This window comes from Pongo abelii, chromosome 5 (genome assembly GCF_028885655.2).
Source record: "Pongo abelii isolate AG06213 chromosome 5, NHGRI_mPonAbe1-v2.0_pri, whole genome shotgun sequence".
Taxonomy (NCBI): Eukaryota; Metazoa; Chordata; class Mammalia; order Primates; family Hominidae; genus Pongo; species Pongo abelii.
In genome coordinates this window covers 9,681,015-9,700,221 of record NC_071990.2, presented here as the reverse complement: position 1 = coordinate 9,700,221, position 19,207 = coordinate 9,681,015, and the positions used below count along the sequence as shown (strand labels likewise).

The following is a 19,207-nucleotide window of genomic DNA, read 5'->3' as shown; positions in this document are numbered from 1 at the left end:
GAGAATCAGAAAAAAAGAAGCTGACTTTCATAAAAGGATAGAATCTTAAGTATGGCAGAAATGTATGACATTTAAAGATTATTCTTGAGAAGAATAATGAAGTATATTCCTGCTCTTACATTATAATCATATTTTATTAGGTAAGATATACATGTAGGAAACTATTTCTATCTTAAGAATGCAGGCCCGGCGCGATGGCTCATGCCTGTAATCCCAGCACTTTGGAAGGCTGAGGCGGGTGGATCACGAGGTCAGGAGATCAAGACCATCCTGGCTAACACGGTGAAACCCCGTCTCTACTAAAAATACAAAAAATTAGCCAGGCGTGGTGGCAGGCCCCTGTAGTCCCAGCTACTGAGGAGGCTGAGGCAGGAGAATGGCGTGAACCTAGGAGGCGGAGCTTGCAGTGAGCCAAGATCACTGCTACTAGATTGGGATGATGACAAAAATATTTACCGGCAATAAAGTTAATCAAAATAAATTAAATAAGTAACATATGCAAACATTTTTATCAACTGGAAAATATTTTATAAATATAATGCATTATTCTCAATCAAATAACTGCTGGAATTCATAAGTAGCACCAAAGTGTGACCTGGGCTGTGGACCAATGTGGAAAGATGGATCCAAACCATTCAGCCAGTCAGTGGTTTGGACAGAGTGAATGTAGGGATGGTTTTCTTGCATTCCTGCTGCCAACTATATTAAAATGTCCCCAAATATTAAACCACTAAGTTTCTTCACATTTCTAGAAAACCAGTTCATAAAATATTACATAATCCTACCTTTTAGTAAACATCCTAGGCTTTGGAGATAATAATCCTGGCCAAACCTAAGCTCCATTTTTATAAAACTTGCCCTTTGTCAACAGTTACATTTTTGAAGATCAATTTGTTCATTTGCACTTCCCAAGATGAAAAGAGAATTTCTTGTTTCTTGCTATTACGACAAACATTTATCTACTTATGTTGGCAGCATCCATGAGCTGTTCATAGGTTCAAACCGTGCAACTAGCTGAGAATGTTATCAACTCATTACCTGCATTTGGGTAATTTCTAAGTTATTCACTGTTAATATCCCAATTTGATACTTGGCTATAGTTTTGAATGTGGTTAGAACATTTTTTTCTTAACTGGAAACTAGATTTTTAAAAATCACATTTCATTTAAAAAATGTTAAGCATTGGTTTCTCATGTAGATAAACTCCTTAATACTAAGATTTTGTTCTGTGGTTACAACCATGGTCATTGCAACATGTTAGTTATTGAGAATTTGTAGTTTGGTGCTTATTTTGGCCTTTAAACTGTTCATTTGTACTGTGAACTAGATTATGTGCTTCTAACTGTCAGTTAGCTGAATGCATTTCAAGTCAATTTACTAAAATAGTCACTGTTAAGCGGTATATTTGGACAGAGTTGACACCTTTGACATTTTCTAAAATGGCAAAAATAACTGTATTTAAGGGTATGATTTATGAATGCTATGTGCCTCCAGAACTTCTATTTGATTATAGTTTTCAGATTAGCTACTGAGACTCTTTCCATAAACTGCTGAAAGGGCACCTAATTAGTGCTGTGTGATCAGAGATTTAACACAGACGGACACACACAAACACAGAAAAACATGATATCGATCCCCAAAACAATGACCTTCTTGTTGCTTCTTAGAATTGCCTTTGTCTCACGAGAATGGAACAGTTGGGACCACGGTAGAAGCAGAGAGTAAGGAAGAAGAAAGATTGATAGCATGAAACTGCCTTTATGAAACACATATTCATGGGTATAAATAAGAAAAGCAACTTGCAATGATTAGAAAGTGTTTTGAATCCTTAGTTGTCTTTTAGATTGCTGGCCTCTATTAAAAACTTCTTAAAATAATAGATAGGTTTAATTCCTCAAGGAAAAGAAAAATTATATCATTTTACAGATTTTCCATATTTATTATATAGATGTGACTTGACTATGGGAAAAAAGAGCAAATTCTCATGTATTGCAAGTTTTAAATGTACCAGGCTAAGGTTTACTTAATTAGAACCTCGAGGCAATAAAGGAGCCCTTTTTAAAATTCTGTGATTCTTAATATGCTAAATAATGCAAAGCTTCGACTCTTCAAGCATGAGACACACATCTGGCAGCTTAACATTTAAATTACGGGGGGGACAACCCTCACTTCAGTAGTAATTTTCTCAAAGAAAAGAATAGGGAATGGATTACAACTAAATTTAATTTCTTTTTAAATTTTCATCTTGTCTAATTGCAGGCATTTTTCTGGGTTCTTTGTATTCATATATTTTTACACATATTTTCTGTAGATTTTATTCATCTTTAATTTGAGATGCTTCTCACTATTAGAGCTCTTGAAAAATTGTGGTATATTTTACCTAGAAAATTGTCTAGAGAAATCTATCTGATCTCAAGTAATAAAGACGTGGTATAGAAAATAAAAGGAAAATGGATTTTCAGATACCCATAAAAATATTTTTGACAAAATGGCAACATTTTTCAGTTGGCTCCACTTTCAAGCTTTATTTTTTTTTCCAGTATTAATGTTTTCTCTGTTTTGTCATTTTCTGACTGGTTTTTCATGCAAAAGTTATTATAAGCAGCATTCTTTCTTCATATTTCTCTAAAGGACAGTGTCAGATCCTTGATTAATTTCACAAAGGTCATTTGGAAAAACCATTAAAAACATGCCAAGTAAAAAAGATTAGCACAACACAGGGAAAATACAGTTTTATAAACATATGCATTTATACAGAGATAGAGTGTTGTAACATTATACAGTTTTGACAAGTGTTTTCCTTGTGCACCTCATGTATTATTAAAAATATGACTTCCATTTATTTTTTCTGGGTGATACCAGCTGACACATTCCCAAGGCATCAGAAGGTTAATGTTACTTGTAAACATTTAATCTTTTTCTCAATATACAAGGATCTGATAGTTAAATAGAATAGTAGTTCCATAAAATAAAGTGGATTTAAAGTGGACTTTCAAAATAATTAACCAATATTTGCATTACTAGCATATAACATGGGTGCTAGTTAGCTCATGACAAATTCTTATATTCATTTGTACTTTCTAATTAAAAAATTAAACAATATTACAACCTCCAATTTTAGCTGTGGTAGAATAGTTGGTTCCATGCTACCTCTTCTGCTATAATCAACCATTACAATGGAAAGAATATATGGAGCAACTGCATTGGAGCACTGCCATCAAAAGGCATGACGGTGAGCCCTGAAATAAGAGAAACTGATAAGCAAACCCTATGCGGTGAACAGTGGCCCTCTACCTGGGTGCAATATCCTGACTGTAGAGCAGTAGAATGGAGTCCAAGCAGAGAAAGTCCCACTGAGCTCAGGAAACCATTGCGGCTGAAACAGCTGCAATCTGCAAAGTAGAACAGAAAGCAGGAAGATGTCAGTATAAAAGCTTCCCCCCCGGGTTCTTGGTTACGGGTTATGCTGTACTTAACCATAGTAAGGCATACCAAGGCTTTGTTAAGTGGCTACTTGCTAGAGGCTCCCGCAGACCTGAGAGCAGAACAGACATACTAGAATTCAAACAGAGGGGGAGTTTAAGCGCAACCAGAAGAGGCATGTTAATACCTCATTATCAGTTTGGTCAGAAAATTAGGATACAAGTGTCTGCATATTAGACATAAAGAGCACGCTCTAAAGTAGCTTACTCTACACCCGCCCAAAGAAAGCCCAAAACAAGCCCTGACACTGTAAGCAGAGGAGTTAGAGCTTTGAGGTTGAGCTTTGTCAAGAAAGAGTGGCTTGGTGGCTTGGAAACCCTTGGGTTTGTTTGTTCGTTTGTTTTTTGTTTTTCGGACCTGCTGTAACAAAATGTAAATTCAAAACTACAGGAGTTTAAAGGAATCAGCCAGAAATTGAACTGCCTGCTAGAAAAAAATATCGACACCTTTCAGAGGAAGATAAGGGAATCCAGAGTCTTCTCCAATGCCCGTTATACAATCTGCAGTTACTAGACATGCAAAGAAATGAGGAAATATGAGCCTTAGGCAAGGAAAAAAGTGGATAAAAATAACACCAAAATGATTCAGACATTAAATTTAGCATGGAAAAATATTAAAATATCCATTGCAAATATGCTGACAAATTTAAAGAAAATACTTTCACTCATGGCCATCATCAGTGAATAGATAGGGTGTCTCAGTAGCAATACGGAAATTATAAAATAGTAACCAAACACAAAACTGAAAATCCAAGAATTAAATGAGAAATGTATTGCATAGGCTTAATAGCAAATTAGAATGGCAGAAGAAAAAATCAGTTAGCTTGAACACAGAACAATAGAAATTAACTAATCCGAAGTAAAGAAAAGAAAAAGGTGGGAGAAAAATGAAGAGAGACTCAGAGACTCATGAGGCATCACATAGTTTGACATATATGTCAGTAATAGGAATCTTAGAAAGAAAAGTATAATAAAATGGGAGAAACTATACATTAAAAAGAGATGACTGAAAATCTTCCAAATTTGAGGAAATATTTTGACTTGTAGCTTGACTACTCTAGTGAACCCCAGAAGAGTAAATACAAAGGAAACCATACTTAGGGATATCATAGTCAACTGCTGAAGATCCAAATTAAAGTGAAAATCCTGAAAGTAGGAAGAAGGAAAAAAAAAAACATGTTATAGACAAGGAAACAATAATGTGAGAAATTGTTGACATTGTCAGAAAAAATAGAGACAAGAAGTCAATATAATGATATATTTTAAAATGAGGACAAAGAATGTCAATTCACAAATCTGTGTCTAGCAAAAGAATCCTATAAAAGTGGAGGGTGAAATAAAGACATTTTTAGATGAAGGAAAGCTGAAATAATTTTTCTCCAGCAGATCAGCACTATAAAAAGTTAAAAATGTTCTTTAAGCTGAAAGAAAATAATACAAAATGATCTATACAGGGGAATGGAGGGATATCAGAATTGCAGTATATGTGTAAATATGAAACACTAAGTTTTCTAATAATTTTCTTAAAATGTAATCTACTTTTTAAATAAAATGGCATTGTAAGATAGGGTTATAAAGCATGTGTAGATAAAAGATATGACAATTGCTCAAAGGATGAGGGAGTGGGAACTGGAATTATACTGTTGTATACTGTGTAGTGAGAGGTATGAAGTGGGTAATGTGAACTGTCAGGTATGAAGTGTGGCAGTCGATAACATTGACTCGAAATATTGTGGGATAATTTTAGAATGCATGCTATTAGTCCTAAAGCAAACAGTACCAACCTAAAAAATATAGCCAAAAAAATAACAGAGGAAACAAGATGAAAGACTAGAAACATATATGAGTCACCCAAAATAAGGCAGGAATGGGTCAACAGAACAAAAAACACAAAGAGACAAAGCACAAATTAATAGCAAGATGTCTACACACACTCAATCATATCAATAATTACATGAAATATTCAAGATTAAATAAATTAAAAAGCAGGGATTGCTAATTTGGATTTAAAAGCAAGACTCAACTATATGCTGTCTACAACAGATGCTCTATAAATTTAAAGACAGAAATAAGTTGAAAGTGAAAGGAATAAAAAATGTATGCCATGGAAACACTGTATGTAAGAAAGCTGGTGTGGCTACATTAATATCTAATGTTAGAAATCTGATAGTAGACTTCAAGACAAAGATAAAGAAAGAAAGGGGACGAATCATTAGGAAGACATACACTCCTAAATATACACTGAATGGCAGAAATTGAAAATTCGTGAAACGAAAACTCTTTCTTTGCTGGCATATTTATCAAATGACCCAGCAATTCTACTCCTATGTATTTGCCCAAGAGAAATGAAAACATTTTCCTACAAGAGTATTTGGATATGAATTTTCATAACAGCCATACTCAGAGTCAAAACTTTGAAACACTTAAATATGAAGAATCAATAAATTGTAGTTCATTCGTTAAAGGGAATACTAGTCATCAATAGAGTAATGAACTTCCCATACAAGCAATAACACAGATGAATCTCAAGCTACTGTTCTGAGTGAAAGAAGCCAGAAACAAGAGAGCCAATACTGCATTATTATATCTATGTGAGATATTGTAGCAGAATTCTAATTTATCATGCTGGGGATCAGATCACTGTTTGCTAAGAGTGTGTGTGTGTGTGTGTGTGTGTGTGTGTGTGTGTATAAAGGGTATAGGAGAATTTTTTAGTGTGATGCAAAAAATGTTTTAGATTTTATTTGTGTTGGGAGTTACATGGAATTATCCATTTGTCAAAACCCATTTAATTGTACATTTAAAAATGTACATTTTATTGTATATTAATTGTAACTCAACAATTTGATTTAAAAAAATATCAGTTGGATTCTGGTTTTCTGGAGTTAGCCAGGGGAAATGCAGGGTGTGTGGTAACAAAATTGCCAGGAACATCCTCATCTGATGTGAGCTTGTAGAAGCTGCAAGGAGTGAGGTGGCCCTTGTCCTGTCCCCTAAATACCATGTAGGGTTTGGATGACAAGGTGAGAGCTTGTATGAAGGGAGTTTGCAGTGAACTCCCAATAGTCCTTTTGTATCTTCGCTCCCCAGCTTCTAGTTTTTTGGGTGGAATTCCTGAGTCAAATAGTTTGCTTATTGTAAATGCTACTAGATGTTACTAGTCTGCTTTTCAAAAAACTTTTAAAAATACATTTTCACAAGCAACATATAAGAAAATCAATTTCTTTCCACCTTTTTTCTTAAAATGGCCTTTTTCTTCTTGATCCCCCTTCAGGCCTTCCATCCATAGTTCCCTAACTCCTCTTCAATTCACCTGCCCCATATAATCCATTTTATTTTATATATAAAAATATTATATTATATATAATATAAATATTGTAACAAAGAGATTATATATAATCTCCTTTTTGTGCAGTGATAAAAAGTACCATTATAAATGTACATGTCCATATGTTCATGTGTGTGTGTGTGTGTGTGTCTGATTATATGGGGCAGGTGAATTGAAAAGGATTTAGGGAACTATGGATGGAAGGCCTGAAGGGGGATCAAGAAGAAAAAGGCCATTTTAAGAAAAAAGGTGGATGCATATTTTGTGACTTGTAGAGATGACCATAATTTCTTATTGAATGGAAAATTAAAATTAGCAAAAAAAAGCATATGCCATGAATTTATCTCAGTTGAATGTCTCTCTTTCTCTCCCCTCATCCCCCATCTGCCTGTACCTGCAGAGGTAGGAAGCAATGATGGCTCAAGCTAGAGTTATGGCGAAAGGGAGGAAGAAATGGCCATTAAACTACTGAATGAGGTAGAAGATAATGTGACAGAGCATTAGATGTGGATGACAATAGAGTAGAAAAATTCATGGAAGACAGAGAATTTTTAGTCTGGGTGGAAGGAGAATAGCAAAGTCGTGAAAAGAGATAGTGCCCTCAGACAGCAATGAGGGTCAGTTGTGTTTTGCATGTCTGAGCCTGAAGTGTTGGCTCAGACCCCAGGTGCCATGGCTACTCACCTGGCAGTGGAAAAGCACACAAGAAAATCATACAAGGACTCCACAAGTTCTTTGTTTATTTATATTTTGTGTATGTACGGTTTGACTATTTAGTGTGAAAAGGCTTTGTAAGCTTATAAGTCAAAGGAGAAACAATGAAAGAAAACATCGATACACAGGACTACATAAGACTGAAAATTATATCTTATAAATATACACACAACTCTCAAAGAAATTAAAAGACACACTGCAAACTAAGAAAAATATTTTGAACCGTCATGTTAGGCAGAGTTAATATCTTTAATATGGAAAGATAAAAATTACAAAGAAAATATTAAATATTCCAGCTGAAAAATTTGGGGGAATGGCATGGAAGGGAATCTACGTAAATGCTCAGCAAACATAAAAATATTCAAATTTATTAGATTTCTAGGATTTCAAATTAAAGCAACAATGAAATTTATTATTTTGTCTACTAAGCAGACAAGTTTTGGCAAGCATGTGGATAATTAGACACGTTCCTGCATTGGCTGGTTACAATATAAACTTTGATAATTCATTTTATAGAGCAAAGACAAAAACCTTAAGCATTTGATTTAGTGTCCCTGACCCTGAATACTCATTTTAAGAAAATAAGCACAGAAGGACAATAAAATTTTTGTAAAATATGTACAACATGATATAAACATTAAGCAAAGGGGGCTGGTTAAATAAAACCATATTATGTATTACTATGCAGTAATTAAAAATTATACATTGGGGAATATTTAATGGCCAGAAAAAAACACAATATGTTACATGTAAAGAAGGATGCAAATAACATATATGATACGATCATACTTTGGTAAAATATTGTATTATAGATACATTTATATAACATATAATTATATGACACAATTATTACATAGCATATATAAATAATTGTCTAATGTGCATATATTGCTATATATGTTTTTATAAATAGGAAGGTCTGTTTTAAAGCAAAGAACATTTTACATGAGAACCAAGAAAATAAAGACTTTTAGGAGTCTCTGTCTTTGATAGAGACTTTATTACCTTAACATGCACACCACCATTACATTTTATTAACATATAAGGATGTAAGTCCTGTTAAATTAGAAATTATTTCTAGTAGGAAGATTTCTAAGATGGTCTTCCAAAGATGTCCAAGATCTAATCTCCAGAATGTTTACACAACAGGAGAGAGATTATCTGGGTGAACTTAATCACATGAACCTTTAAAACTAGAGAACATTCTTATGATGGTGGCAGATAAAAAGGTTAGAGAGAGATTCAAGCATGGAAAGGACACAACCAGTTGCTGTTGACCTGAAGGCCATGAGGATCCCATGGAAATTATGAGAAGAGAATGAATTCTGCCAACCTTCAGTAAACCTGAAGAAGACTCCAAGACCCGGATGAGAACTGCAGCCCTGGCTCACACATTGAATTTTGGCCTTGTGAGACTTAAGTAGAGAAACCAGCTGAGCCTCGCTATGCCCAGCTGAGCCACAGAAAATGTGAGACTATAAAAAGATGCTGTTTTAAGTCACTAAGTCTGTGGTAATTCATTGAGCAGTAATAAAATGTGTTCAATGTTTAAATGTGTGTATAAGTAGAAAATGTGGTGTGGCTTCTCAAGTAGGATACAGCAGAAGGATGAAATGCATGGGCTTTGTGGTCAAAAAGAACTGGGATTAAATTTCAGGTTTTCCTCTAATTGGCTGTCTAATTTGAGGGAAGTTCTTTGATCTGAGTCTCAACTTCCAAATTTATCAAATGGGGGAATGGTAACTATTTTAACAGTTGTGTGTGTGTGTGTGTGTGTGATGTAAACAACATAATATATACAGAGTTCTTAGAAAATACTAAAAAATGCATTATATTATTGTTTCATATTTATATTTGTTATTCCAGCTAGAAATTATACACTAAGAATTTAAATTATAAGGCTTTAAAAATAATAATACATTAAAAATGTATACTAAATATATAAATATTGTAGTATTTAAATAATATTTAATGTAACCATTAAATCATCCATTATAATATATATGTCAATTATATATAAATATTAAATTAATCATTAGATTATAATTACATATTATATGCAATATATAATTGTATATTTGTTTTAACATGTTTATGTATGTTTTATATATGTTTAGATATAATGTTTTATATCTAAACATATATAGTCATTATAATGATTAATATGTAATTAATTAATGATTAATATAAATTACTATTATCAAAATTATATTTAAAACCTAAATAAAAATGTTTTCTGACTACTTTTCCTTCTCCTCCCTTTCTTATTGTCATTTTGACCATGACAATCTCACTACCAACAAATGCTGTTTTAGACCCAAAGAAAGGGAGCTCTTCCAGGGGTCTATGTGACTGAAGTATTAGGTGTCTCAAAGAAGAGGTGCCTGACCCATCTGAATTTCCATGAAGAAGGATATTTCTCAGTATCTGCCTTCATCTTGGTGCAGTACACTGGAGGCAGTGTCAAGAAACACAATGAAACATCATTTCCCAAAATGCTTGAGCCACACAGACCTAGACTGGGGAGCAAGAAGCTGGCAGGGTCACCCTTTGGGAAGAAAAGGTTTCTGAAGCATGCAGACATACAGTCTATGTCCTCAGAATCTTACACTTCTTAAATCTCGTTGTAAAATGTCTACAAGGGGCCGGGCGCTGTGGCTCATGCCTGTAATCCTAGTACTTTGGGAGGCCGAGGCGGGCGGATTGCCTAAGCTCAGGAGTTCGAGACCAGCCTGGGCAGCACGGCAAAACCCCTCTCTACTAAAAATACAAAAAAATTAGCTGGGTGTGGTAGCGCATGGCTGTAATCCCAGCAACTCGGGAGGTTGAGGCAGGAGAATTGCTTGAACCCGGAGAATTGCTTGAACCCAGGAGGTGGAAGTTGCAGTGAGCTGAGATCATTGTGCCACTGCACTCCAGCCTGGGCAACAGAGCAAGACTCTGTCTCAAAAAAAAAAAAAAAAAAGTCTACAAGGGCAATTTCAAAAGACAGGGGATGACAACATTCAATTCCTGGAGAGAGAAAGGGGGACAGAAAACAAGGCTTTGACTACTCACAACACACGCTATCTGTTTTGAAAAAAAACTGTCAGGTCAACCCCCACATCAAAGCTGTGGCTTTCCTGAGGCACTCCAAGCACCAGCATCTTCTGGGCCAGGATATTTATCACAAGACCCTGGGGATAGACCTTGCCATATGGGGTCACTGAAATGAGTGGTCAAGACAATGACTTCAGAGGCATAAAGCTGTAGGAATACCTGCTTATAAGTGCTATTGCCATTTATTTATTTATGTTCCTTTAAGCAACATCTGATTGGTTTAGAAATACTGTGCAAGACACTATAGGAAAAGCAAGGGTGAAAAGATACCTTGTCTCTTAAGGAGTTTGCAATCTAGAACAGTGCTCTCAACTGGCCATGTTTTGTCCCAAGGGACATTTGGCAAAGTCTAGAGACATCTTTGATTGCCACAACTAGTGGCTGGGGGTTAGGTAGAGGGTGCTGCTGGCATTGGGTAAGTAGAGGCCAGGGATGCTGCTAAACAAAGCACAGGGCAGCTGCCACAACACAGAATTATCCAGTCCAATATGTCAATAGCGCCGCAGCTGAGAAACCTTGATATAGAACACATCACACAAGATATGCCAAAGATACCTAAAACTCTGTTTTCTGGGCTTACATTTTCAATTAAGGAGTTCTCTTTTTTGTTTTTTAATATTATATTGCAAAACTTATGAGTCAGTTTCTCGGGAGAGTAAGTAAGGTGAGAAGCACTGGTTGCAGGCAGGGACCAAATCTCTCTAATCTCAGAGTTTCATATTGGACCATTGATACAAGGTGCAGGAGGGCTGTCTTGATAATGTGATCCCAGAAACACAGCTGATGATAGAGAATCCTACCCAGATGAGGTAGGAAAGCAGACCAGACACAGCTACTGCTTGTAAATTACATCCCGTGGCGTGGCTGAGGGTAGAGTTCTACTTGAAGTTCATACACTGGCTGAATTAAAACCAGGGACCTAGCACAGCTTAGGGCCTTCGTTTTAGAATTCTTTCTTCTACCGCCATTTGTCAAGGCATATATAAGCTCTTTGATTTCAGCAGTGTAAGCTTACACATCCTCTGAAGTGAAAATGTGTCATATATTTTTTTCCACCTTTTTGTTTTTAACCCTAGGGAGCATTCCTAAAAAAATCGGTCCCTGTTCTATGGACTATGATCCCAATCTCTTAAAAGAAGACGATGAACTACACTCTTAGGTAAGATGAAGGCTGTAGAAGTTGGCTTTGGAAAGACCGTGAAAATAGCAGCCCCTGATTATAAACTATGATTTCTTAAAATGTATTTCCAGGTAGAAAGTAATTTGGTCTTCAAAGCAGGTTTTGAAGTGTGGGATGTGGTAAAGCGGCTGACGTTTGAGAAATCAGCAATGCCAATAAATTTTTATAACATTGGAATCAGACTTCTTTAAGCTACTGAAGACTTTAGTTAAATTAATCAGTCTACAAGACTCTTTTCAGTTCGAGCAGAGTGATTAATAAATCTGCTGATTGTGCTGTGTTTCAGTGATTTATTTGGCACGATCATGGCTGCTATGAAGTCTATATAGAAACTATCTTGGTAAACTTATATAAATTAAGTAGCCTGGATTTCCAAAACATTGGCCAAATTAATATTACTTGTATTACTGGATCCAGTTTTTAGATACTTAACATTTTAAAAATCTGTATCTGCCTAGACCAGGTGACTTCGAATTTTAAGTATTTTTAAAAAATTTAGCTTTGCTAGAAAACGGAAGTAAAAGAACCCAGCCCACCCCTACAACCTGGCCCCTTTGTGTACAAGTTACCTGAATCATTATCTTAATTTTATACTTTCCTGACTAAATGCATATAGTTCTACAGAGCCATCTTTCATGTCTTACTTTCACTACTGACATTAAAGTAAATCTTTTCTTCTTTAACCTCTAAATTGTGGGCTATCATGTAATCAAATAAATGACTGTATTTTTAATGTTCATGTGGCTACTTATAGCACGTGCAATTGTGATAGTTTCTATATCACATACTTTTTATATTGCACATCTTCTATATCACAGGCTGTATTAAAGATAAAAGCTCTGAAATAAAAAGTTTAGTGAAATCTGCAACAATGAGAGGTACCATTTACTGAGAATTAGGACATTACTAGATGCTGGCGAATTTTCTCTGTCAACCACAAAAATGACTCATTTTATTCTCACTGCGAATTAATGGGATAGATATTGGTGTTATCATCGTTATCCCCAACTTAGAGATGAGAAAAAATGAAGCATGGGAAAATGAAGTAAATTAACCAAAATTATATTGCTAATTAAAGTATATAACTGGGTTTTGAACCTAGACTGTCTAGCTCTAGAATCCATATTTGTAGCAATCATGGAAAAACATAAGTTATGTATCTTTTTCTTTTATTATCCAGGTATGTTTTCTACTTCTTGATTTTTATAATCTTCATTTCAGGTCTAGGGTATGGAAACCATGGGACAATTCTCTAGCAAGTAAAAAATGGGTGAAGCAACATCACATTCTTTCAGTACATATTATGTATTCAGGTACTTTTACATATACTGTGTGGGAAACTAATGAAGAAAGATGTTTGTGGGACTTCTACGATATTATGGGTCTAATACTAGCCTTTTAATTATTTTTGTAAAATTCTCATACCAGTCGTTGACCTTAAATTTTGGGATTAGAAGCAAGGCTAAAGCAGGTAAGGTGAGAATGAATACGTTCACTCTAAAAACCTAAAACTCTTCCCCATATTTACTGAGTTTACATGTTCAGTCGAGGAGTTCTCTTTTGATTTTATTTTAAATATTTTGTTCTAAAACTTATGAAGTAATTGCTTGGGAAAGTAAGTTCTTCCCTGGGGTCCAGGCACTTTGGGAAGGTGTCTTCACGCTGAATGGCTTTCAGAGGCAGCACGTCCATGTTGGGACTGCGTCTCAGCCCCGTCAGTGCTGTGGGATGACAGAGCCAGGACACACCCAAGTTATAAGCAACCAAGTGTTACGGGTAAGGGCATTTAAAATACCACCTTCTAAGCATGGAAATACCACCCTCTTGACAATAAACAGACTCAGTCTGAGACTCCACACTCCAATTTAAGCATTTTATTTTTTCTCATGTTCTTATAGTATCCGGAATTAACTTGGATCTTAAACTAAATTTAAAAAATTCTAACCTAGGCCGGGCGCGGTGGCTCAAGCCTGTAATCCCAGCACTTTGGGAGGCCGAGGCGGGCAGATCACGAGGTCAGGAGATCGAGACCACGGTGAAACCCCGTCTCTACTAAAGGTACAAAAAATTAGCTGGGCGTGGTGGCGGGCGCCTGTAGTCCCAGCTACTCGGGAGGCTGAGGCAGGAGAGTGGCGTGAACCCAGGAGGCGGAGCTTACAGTGAGCCAAGATCGTACCACTGCACTCCAGCCTGGGCAACAGAGCAAGACTCCGACTCAAAAAAAAAAAAAAAAAAAAATCTAACCTAGACAGTTCATAAAATGGCTGTGGGAAAATAAGGTGTTGCACTTCAAATGTGAAGCATCAGTTTTTCAAATGTAAATGATCAGAGAACAGTTTACATGTGTGATGCCAAGTGGCCAGAGATGCTAGTCATCTTCTAGTGGGCAGAAACAGAAGCCCGAGGGAGTCAGTACTTGAGGGGTCTCTCTAGCATATCCTGAGCTACCTAGCCAGGGAGAACTTGCGAAAATTTCCCCTGGGTACATTAATGGAAGCCTGTCCTGTAAAATTCTCTGGTGAACGCATCAGGCATGAGTTAAAGAAAGGGGAAAGAGTATTCCTGCTGGATGGTCTCAGGATTTAGGCTGAATCTAATTTGGAACTATGATTGGTTTTGGATGATGATAATAGCATTGATGGAAATGAACATGATGTCATATTGATTTGCTTTGATAGTTCAGGCACACCTGGTATTTGTTGTTATCTATGACTTGCAATTCTGTGATTTTATTAACGCAAGCCTCTTAGCAGAGTGTTTCCACCGCAAGTTTTCCTCCCCTGCCTTCTTAAACAATGGGGAGCATCACTTAGGCCAGCATTAAACCTTCCACGGCTGCTCACTTCTGATCTTCCCAGGGCAGTTCAAAAGCATTTGTAATCCTCTGGATTCAGCCCTTATTCACCATTTCCTCCTTCTAAGGCTTTCCCTTTTGATGAAAACAATCTCCTTGTCCTTCATCTGGCCAGATGAGCAGGTGAACAGTTCTCCCCAAAGACCTACACAAAAACCCTGTGAGGGATTTGGAGAAGAAACGCTGCTAAGTGGAGCTTAACTGTGCTGACACCGTAATACTTTTCCAGTGCCCCGGTATCACTGCCTGTGAACTGCCAGCTCTCTCTGCACTCACAGACTTATCCTCTCACCAGTTCGTGGCCCTCATCCTTCTCTGTAAACTGATTGGCTCATGAAAGGAATTATGGCAAAGGGGCAGAACCCTCCGGATCCTCAACTAATTTTAACGTTTCTAACCTAGGCAATATAGGAACCCTGAGCTTTGCTACCTACCAAATGACACAATTAAGTAGCGTTATATGTCGTCAGCTCAGATAACTTTGAGACTTGGCTCCTGTAACACTTTCTTCATGGCAGCTGCAAAGAAATGCCATAATAACTGCACAAGAAATGGAAGGGTGTTAAATATTCAATTGATCACCTATGCTGTATAGGATATGGTACCAGATAATACTTATATCCTTAGTATTGTAAAGCATTTTACATGCTATTCTCATGCCTCCTATAAGAATCATATACATACATAAATTATATATGTAAATTATATGTTATATAAATTATATATGTATAGTATATTTAATGTAATATATATGTTTATCTTCATGAGTGTCTTATCTCTATTCTTTAAATTTAAAACTTCGATTCATGGACTTTAAATAATCCATCTGAGTTCACAAAGCAGTAAAAAGACTTGAATGTGTCTTCTGATCACCACCTGACCACCCTTTTTGCTATAGCACTAGATATTTTAGATTTTCAAAATTCCTTAAAATACTTTCACCTCTCAATTTGCATTGCATTGGAAGAATGTTCATTCATTGTTTCATGACCGATGTTGTATTTGACCACCAATATTCACGAACAAGATTTTTAGTCTATGAGTTTGAAAATCAGATTCTAAGTTTTAGTAACTTATATTTAAAGATTTGCTTTCGATTCCTGTGGCAGGTCAGTATATGAGTGACAATACACACAACATATACAATGTGATGTTTTGGAATAAATTTGTACCACCAATTTCTATTTTAAAGTATAGATATTAATCTCTTTAAAGACATTGCTGTTGAAAAAAATTAATGATGATGTTCTCAGGGTTCCAAATACAGACAGAATTTATAGTTGTAATGAGGCAGAAAATCTATTTTCTGTCTTCTGAGTGTTGACAATATGGCTCAGGCATTGTTTTTCAGGCATATATTTAAGATATACATTTGTGCTTGGAAGACTGTTTAGATTATGAAAGTGCTTCCGTGTGAACAGGCTTCATACACCCTGATACTTACCCGGGAGTTTCTCTGCACACACTTAACCTTTTGTTTTGGAATCAGAAGTTATTTCTTTGTATTTTTTTCCCCTTTTGATCAGTTCTTTGGAGATGAACTAATTTCCATGACTTTATGTCTTCCCAAAAATCCATCTGAAGGATTTTTCAGTGCATTAATTTAGATATTTCTTAAAGGAAATATAAAAGTTCAAGAAATGTTTGCAGTTTTTAGTATTCACAGGTGTTTTTCTTTATGACTTACCAACTAGAGGTAATGTCCACTGTTGTTATTATAATGTGAGTACTTAATAAAATGGCCTCTAATTGCTATTTCTTGAGATCTACCATATGCTTATAACCATGTTAAGTGCTGTGGAAGACAAAGAAATATACTACATCCCATTTCTGCTATGAATTTAGTTTGAAGAAACTATGTAGATATTCATAGAGAAACCAAAAAGAAAGCAATTTATGCACTGTGTCATGAAAAACCTCTACTTTATCACATCAGCAGCTTTGGTGGATAAGCCAAATTTATGGTATAGTTCTTGGTAGCCATTTCAACCTTCTATTGAATGAGATTGAATAAAATATCTAAGCAATTCATAAGGAAATGCCATCAAATTGAAATTTTAAATAGTTACAAAGGCCTTTTTTCAGCAACCTGGTAAGGTGTGCCAATCACATATATTTAGTTGGGACAATTCAAAGATCTCATATTTTTTCAATAATCTTGGTACTCTTTAATTTACTTAGGGATGGAGTAATTAAAAATATCAACACTGAATAGTCTGCTCAAAAATACTTGTATGCTATAGAAGCTAAAAAAGATGAAAAGGACCACAATGAAAGACACTTACTTTAAATTGGTATCTGTCGTAACTGGATTTTGTTCTTAAGGTAGTCAAATTGATCAATTTCATAGTAAAAGAAATGAGACTTGTTGAGTTCACTGGGGATTTGATGACATATTTAATTCACCCGAGTTTTATGCTTAGGTTTTCCTGGCTACAGCAACCTGCCAACCCAAAGCAACATTTTGTGATTTCAAGCTATTCCAACTACGAAGTTGTGCTAAAACTTGTATGGACTAATCTCAAGGAATTTCAACCAACTGACCTCTTACAAACAATCATTTAAAACATTTGACAAGGGTCTAAGTAAGAGGGAAGAGAAATTTTAACAAAACTATCTTATAAATACAAGTCATGCCTGATTTTCTGCTTCTCTAGACTAATGATTTTCAAGCTCCTTATCGGCACGTGGGTTAGGCCGTTCTTGCGTTGATATAAAGAAATACCTGAGTCTGGGGAATTTATAAAGGAAAGAGGCTTAATTGGCTCATGCTTGTGCAGGCTGTATCAGCATAGCTGTAGCATGTGCTTCTGGTGAGGACCTCAGGAACCTTGCAGTCATGGCAGAAAGCAAAGCGGGAGCTGGCACATCAAATGGTGAGAGCAGGACCATGAGAGACGGGAAAGGTGCCACACACTTTTAACCACCAGATCTCACAAGAACTCACTATCTTGAGGACAGCTCCAAGCCAGCCATGAGGGATCCACCACCTTGATCCCAGCACCTCCCACTATGCCCCACCTTCAACACTGGGGATTACGTAACATCCCAACCATGTCAGTACCATTTATAGTAAAAGCTTAACAGGAGACCCCAATAAATAAAACAGGTAAAAACCGAGCTTTTATGGTGGGAGAGGAAGGAAGAGCCCTGCTAGGTTAGCTGCTCCCCCTCCCTATTCCCCGCCGTAGCAGGGCCCCAAGAACCCTTAACTGAGCCACGGGGCTCAGTCTGCCTTCTGGACCCATCATCACAGGTTACATAATTTTCTCAAGTTTTAGTAAGGAGCTCTGTAGACATTATGCAATTCCTGTGCTTAAATGGATGCTGTTGAGAATCACAGGCTGGGGGACTCAGGAGCTGTTGGTGACAATGCTAGAATGAAGTAACCTGCTAGAGCACAGAACAGAGGCAAAGAGAGTCCTGGTAGCCTTCAAGTCCTTGATTCCTGTGTTCTTGAAATTCAGCAGAATTTCCTTCTCTCTGCCTTCTCCATAGACTTGTTGTTCAAACCTCCCTTCAAATTACTCTGTTGAGAGCTAGTTCAAGTTGCATTTATTCTACTTGTACCCAGAAGTCCTGATTCAGTACAAATACTGTGACCATCATTATGTTTGTCTTTCCATTCTGATGACATTTACATAAGCTGTCCCATGTGAAATAATACAAAAGTGAACATGTCATGGTCTCTGCCATTACAGAGATAAAAATTTAGTGAGGGTGTCTGGAGCATAAAACAATAATTTCAATGCAAAACCCATGCCTAATGATGCTTCTTTATGATCAATGATTCTATAAGTCGTTCTGGGGAAAATGTCACTGAAATTAGGTGAACTTTCAATCTGCCATTAATAAAATTTTTTTTTCATATTTGTTGATTTAACAAGGGAGATAGCCTGATGGATCATTCTGTGAAAGGAAAATCAACTGTTTGGAGAATTGGAGAAGCTGAAGATTATTCACAGGACATATCTTACTTGGAGGAACTGGAGGAACACCGATTTTCTGTTTGGTGAGTCACTATATCCTTTCTTTTCATTTTCAAATTTAAATTTATTGACTCCAGCAAGAATTATTATTTCATAATTTGTTTATTCAAAATATTGATTGCCTTCCTATTGTAGGCTATAGAATGTGTACTCTGACTTCAGAAAGTTCATAGTCCAATGAGGAATATTAATGTTTAAAAACATCAATGTGATCTGATGATGGTATTTTTAAAAATTGCTCAAAGTGCAACATGCGCACACAGAGAAGATGATGGCTAAATTTACTAGAGAATGGAGAAGGGTTCTCAAAAAAAGTTTAAGCCAAGTCTTGGGGAGAAGATTGTAATAGAGAAATTGTGACAAATTGGTGTGGGCAGAGTCCAGAGGTGGAATTAGGGGGATAGTTGGGTTTGACACATGCTGGATCCCTTAGTTCACTTAAGATCTAACCAGGTCATAATTACTGCTCTCTCTACTTGGTGATGTGTTTATGGGTGTATCTGTTTCTGTGAATGCGCATGTAACTGATATGGAAGAGAAGTGCTGGGAAGTGAAGGGTGT

At 36.2% G+C, this 19,207-nt stretch overlaps 1 protein-coding gene across 1 annotated transcript in view; it reads left to right on the top strand.

Moving 5' to 3' along the window:
- The window catches only part of LOC100447304 (uncharacterized), a 257,321-nt gene that overhangs the window by 165,700 nt on the left and 72,414 nt on the right, over positions 1-19,207 (top strand). Inside the window, 2 exon segments of the mRNA XM_054557073.2 lie at positions 11,700-11,782; positions 18,545-18,669. Of these exon segments, the coding sequence (XP_054413048.2) occupies positions 11,700-11,782; positions 18,545-18,669 (208 nt within the window).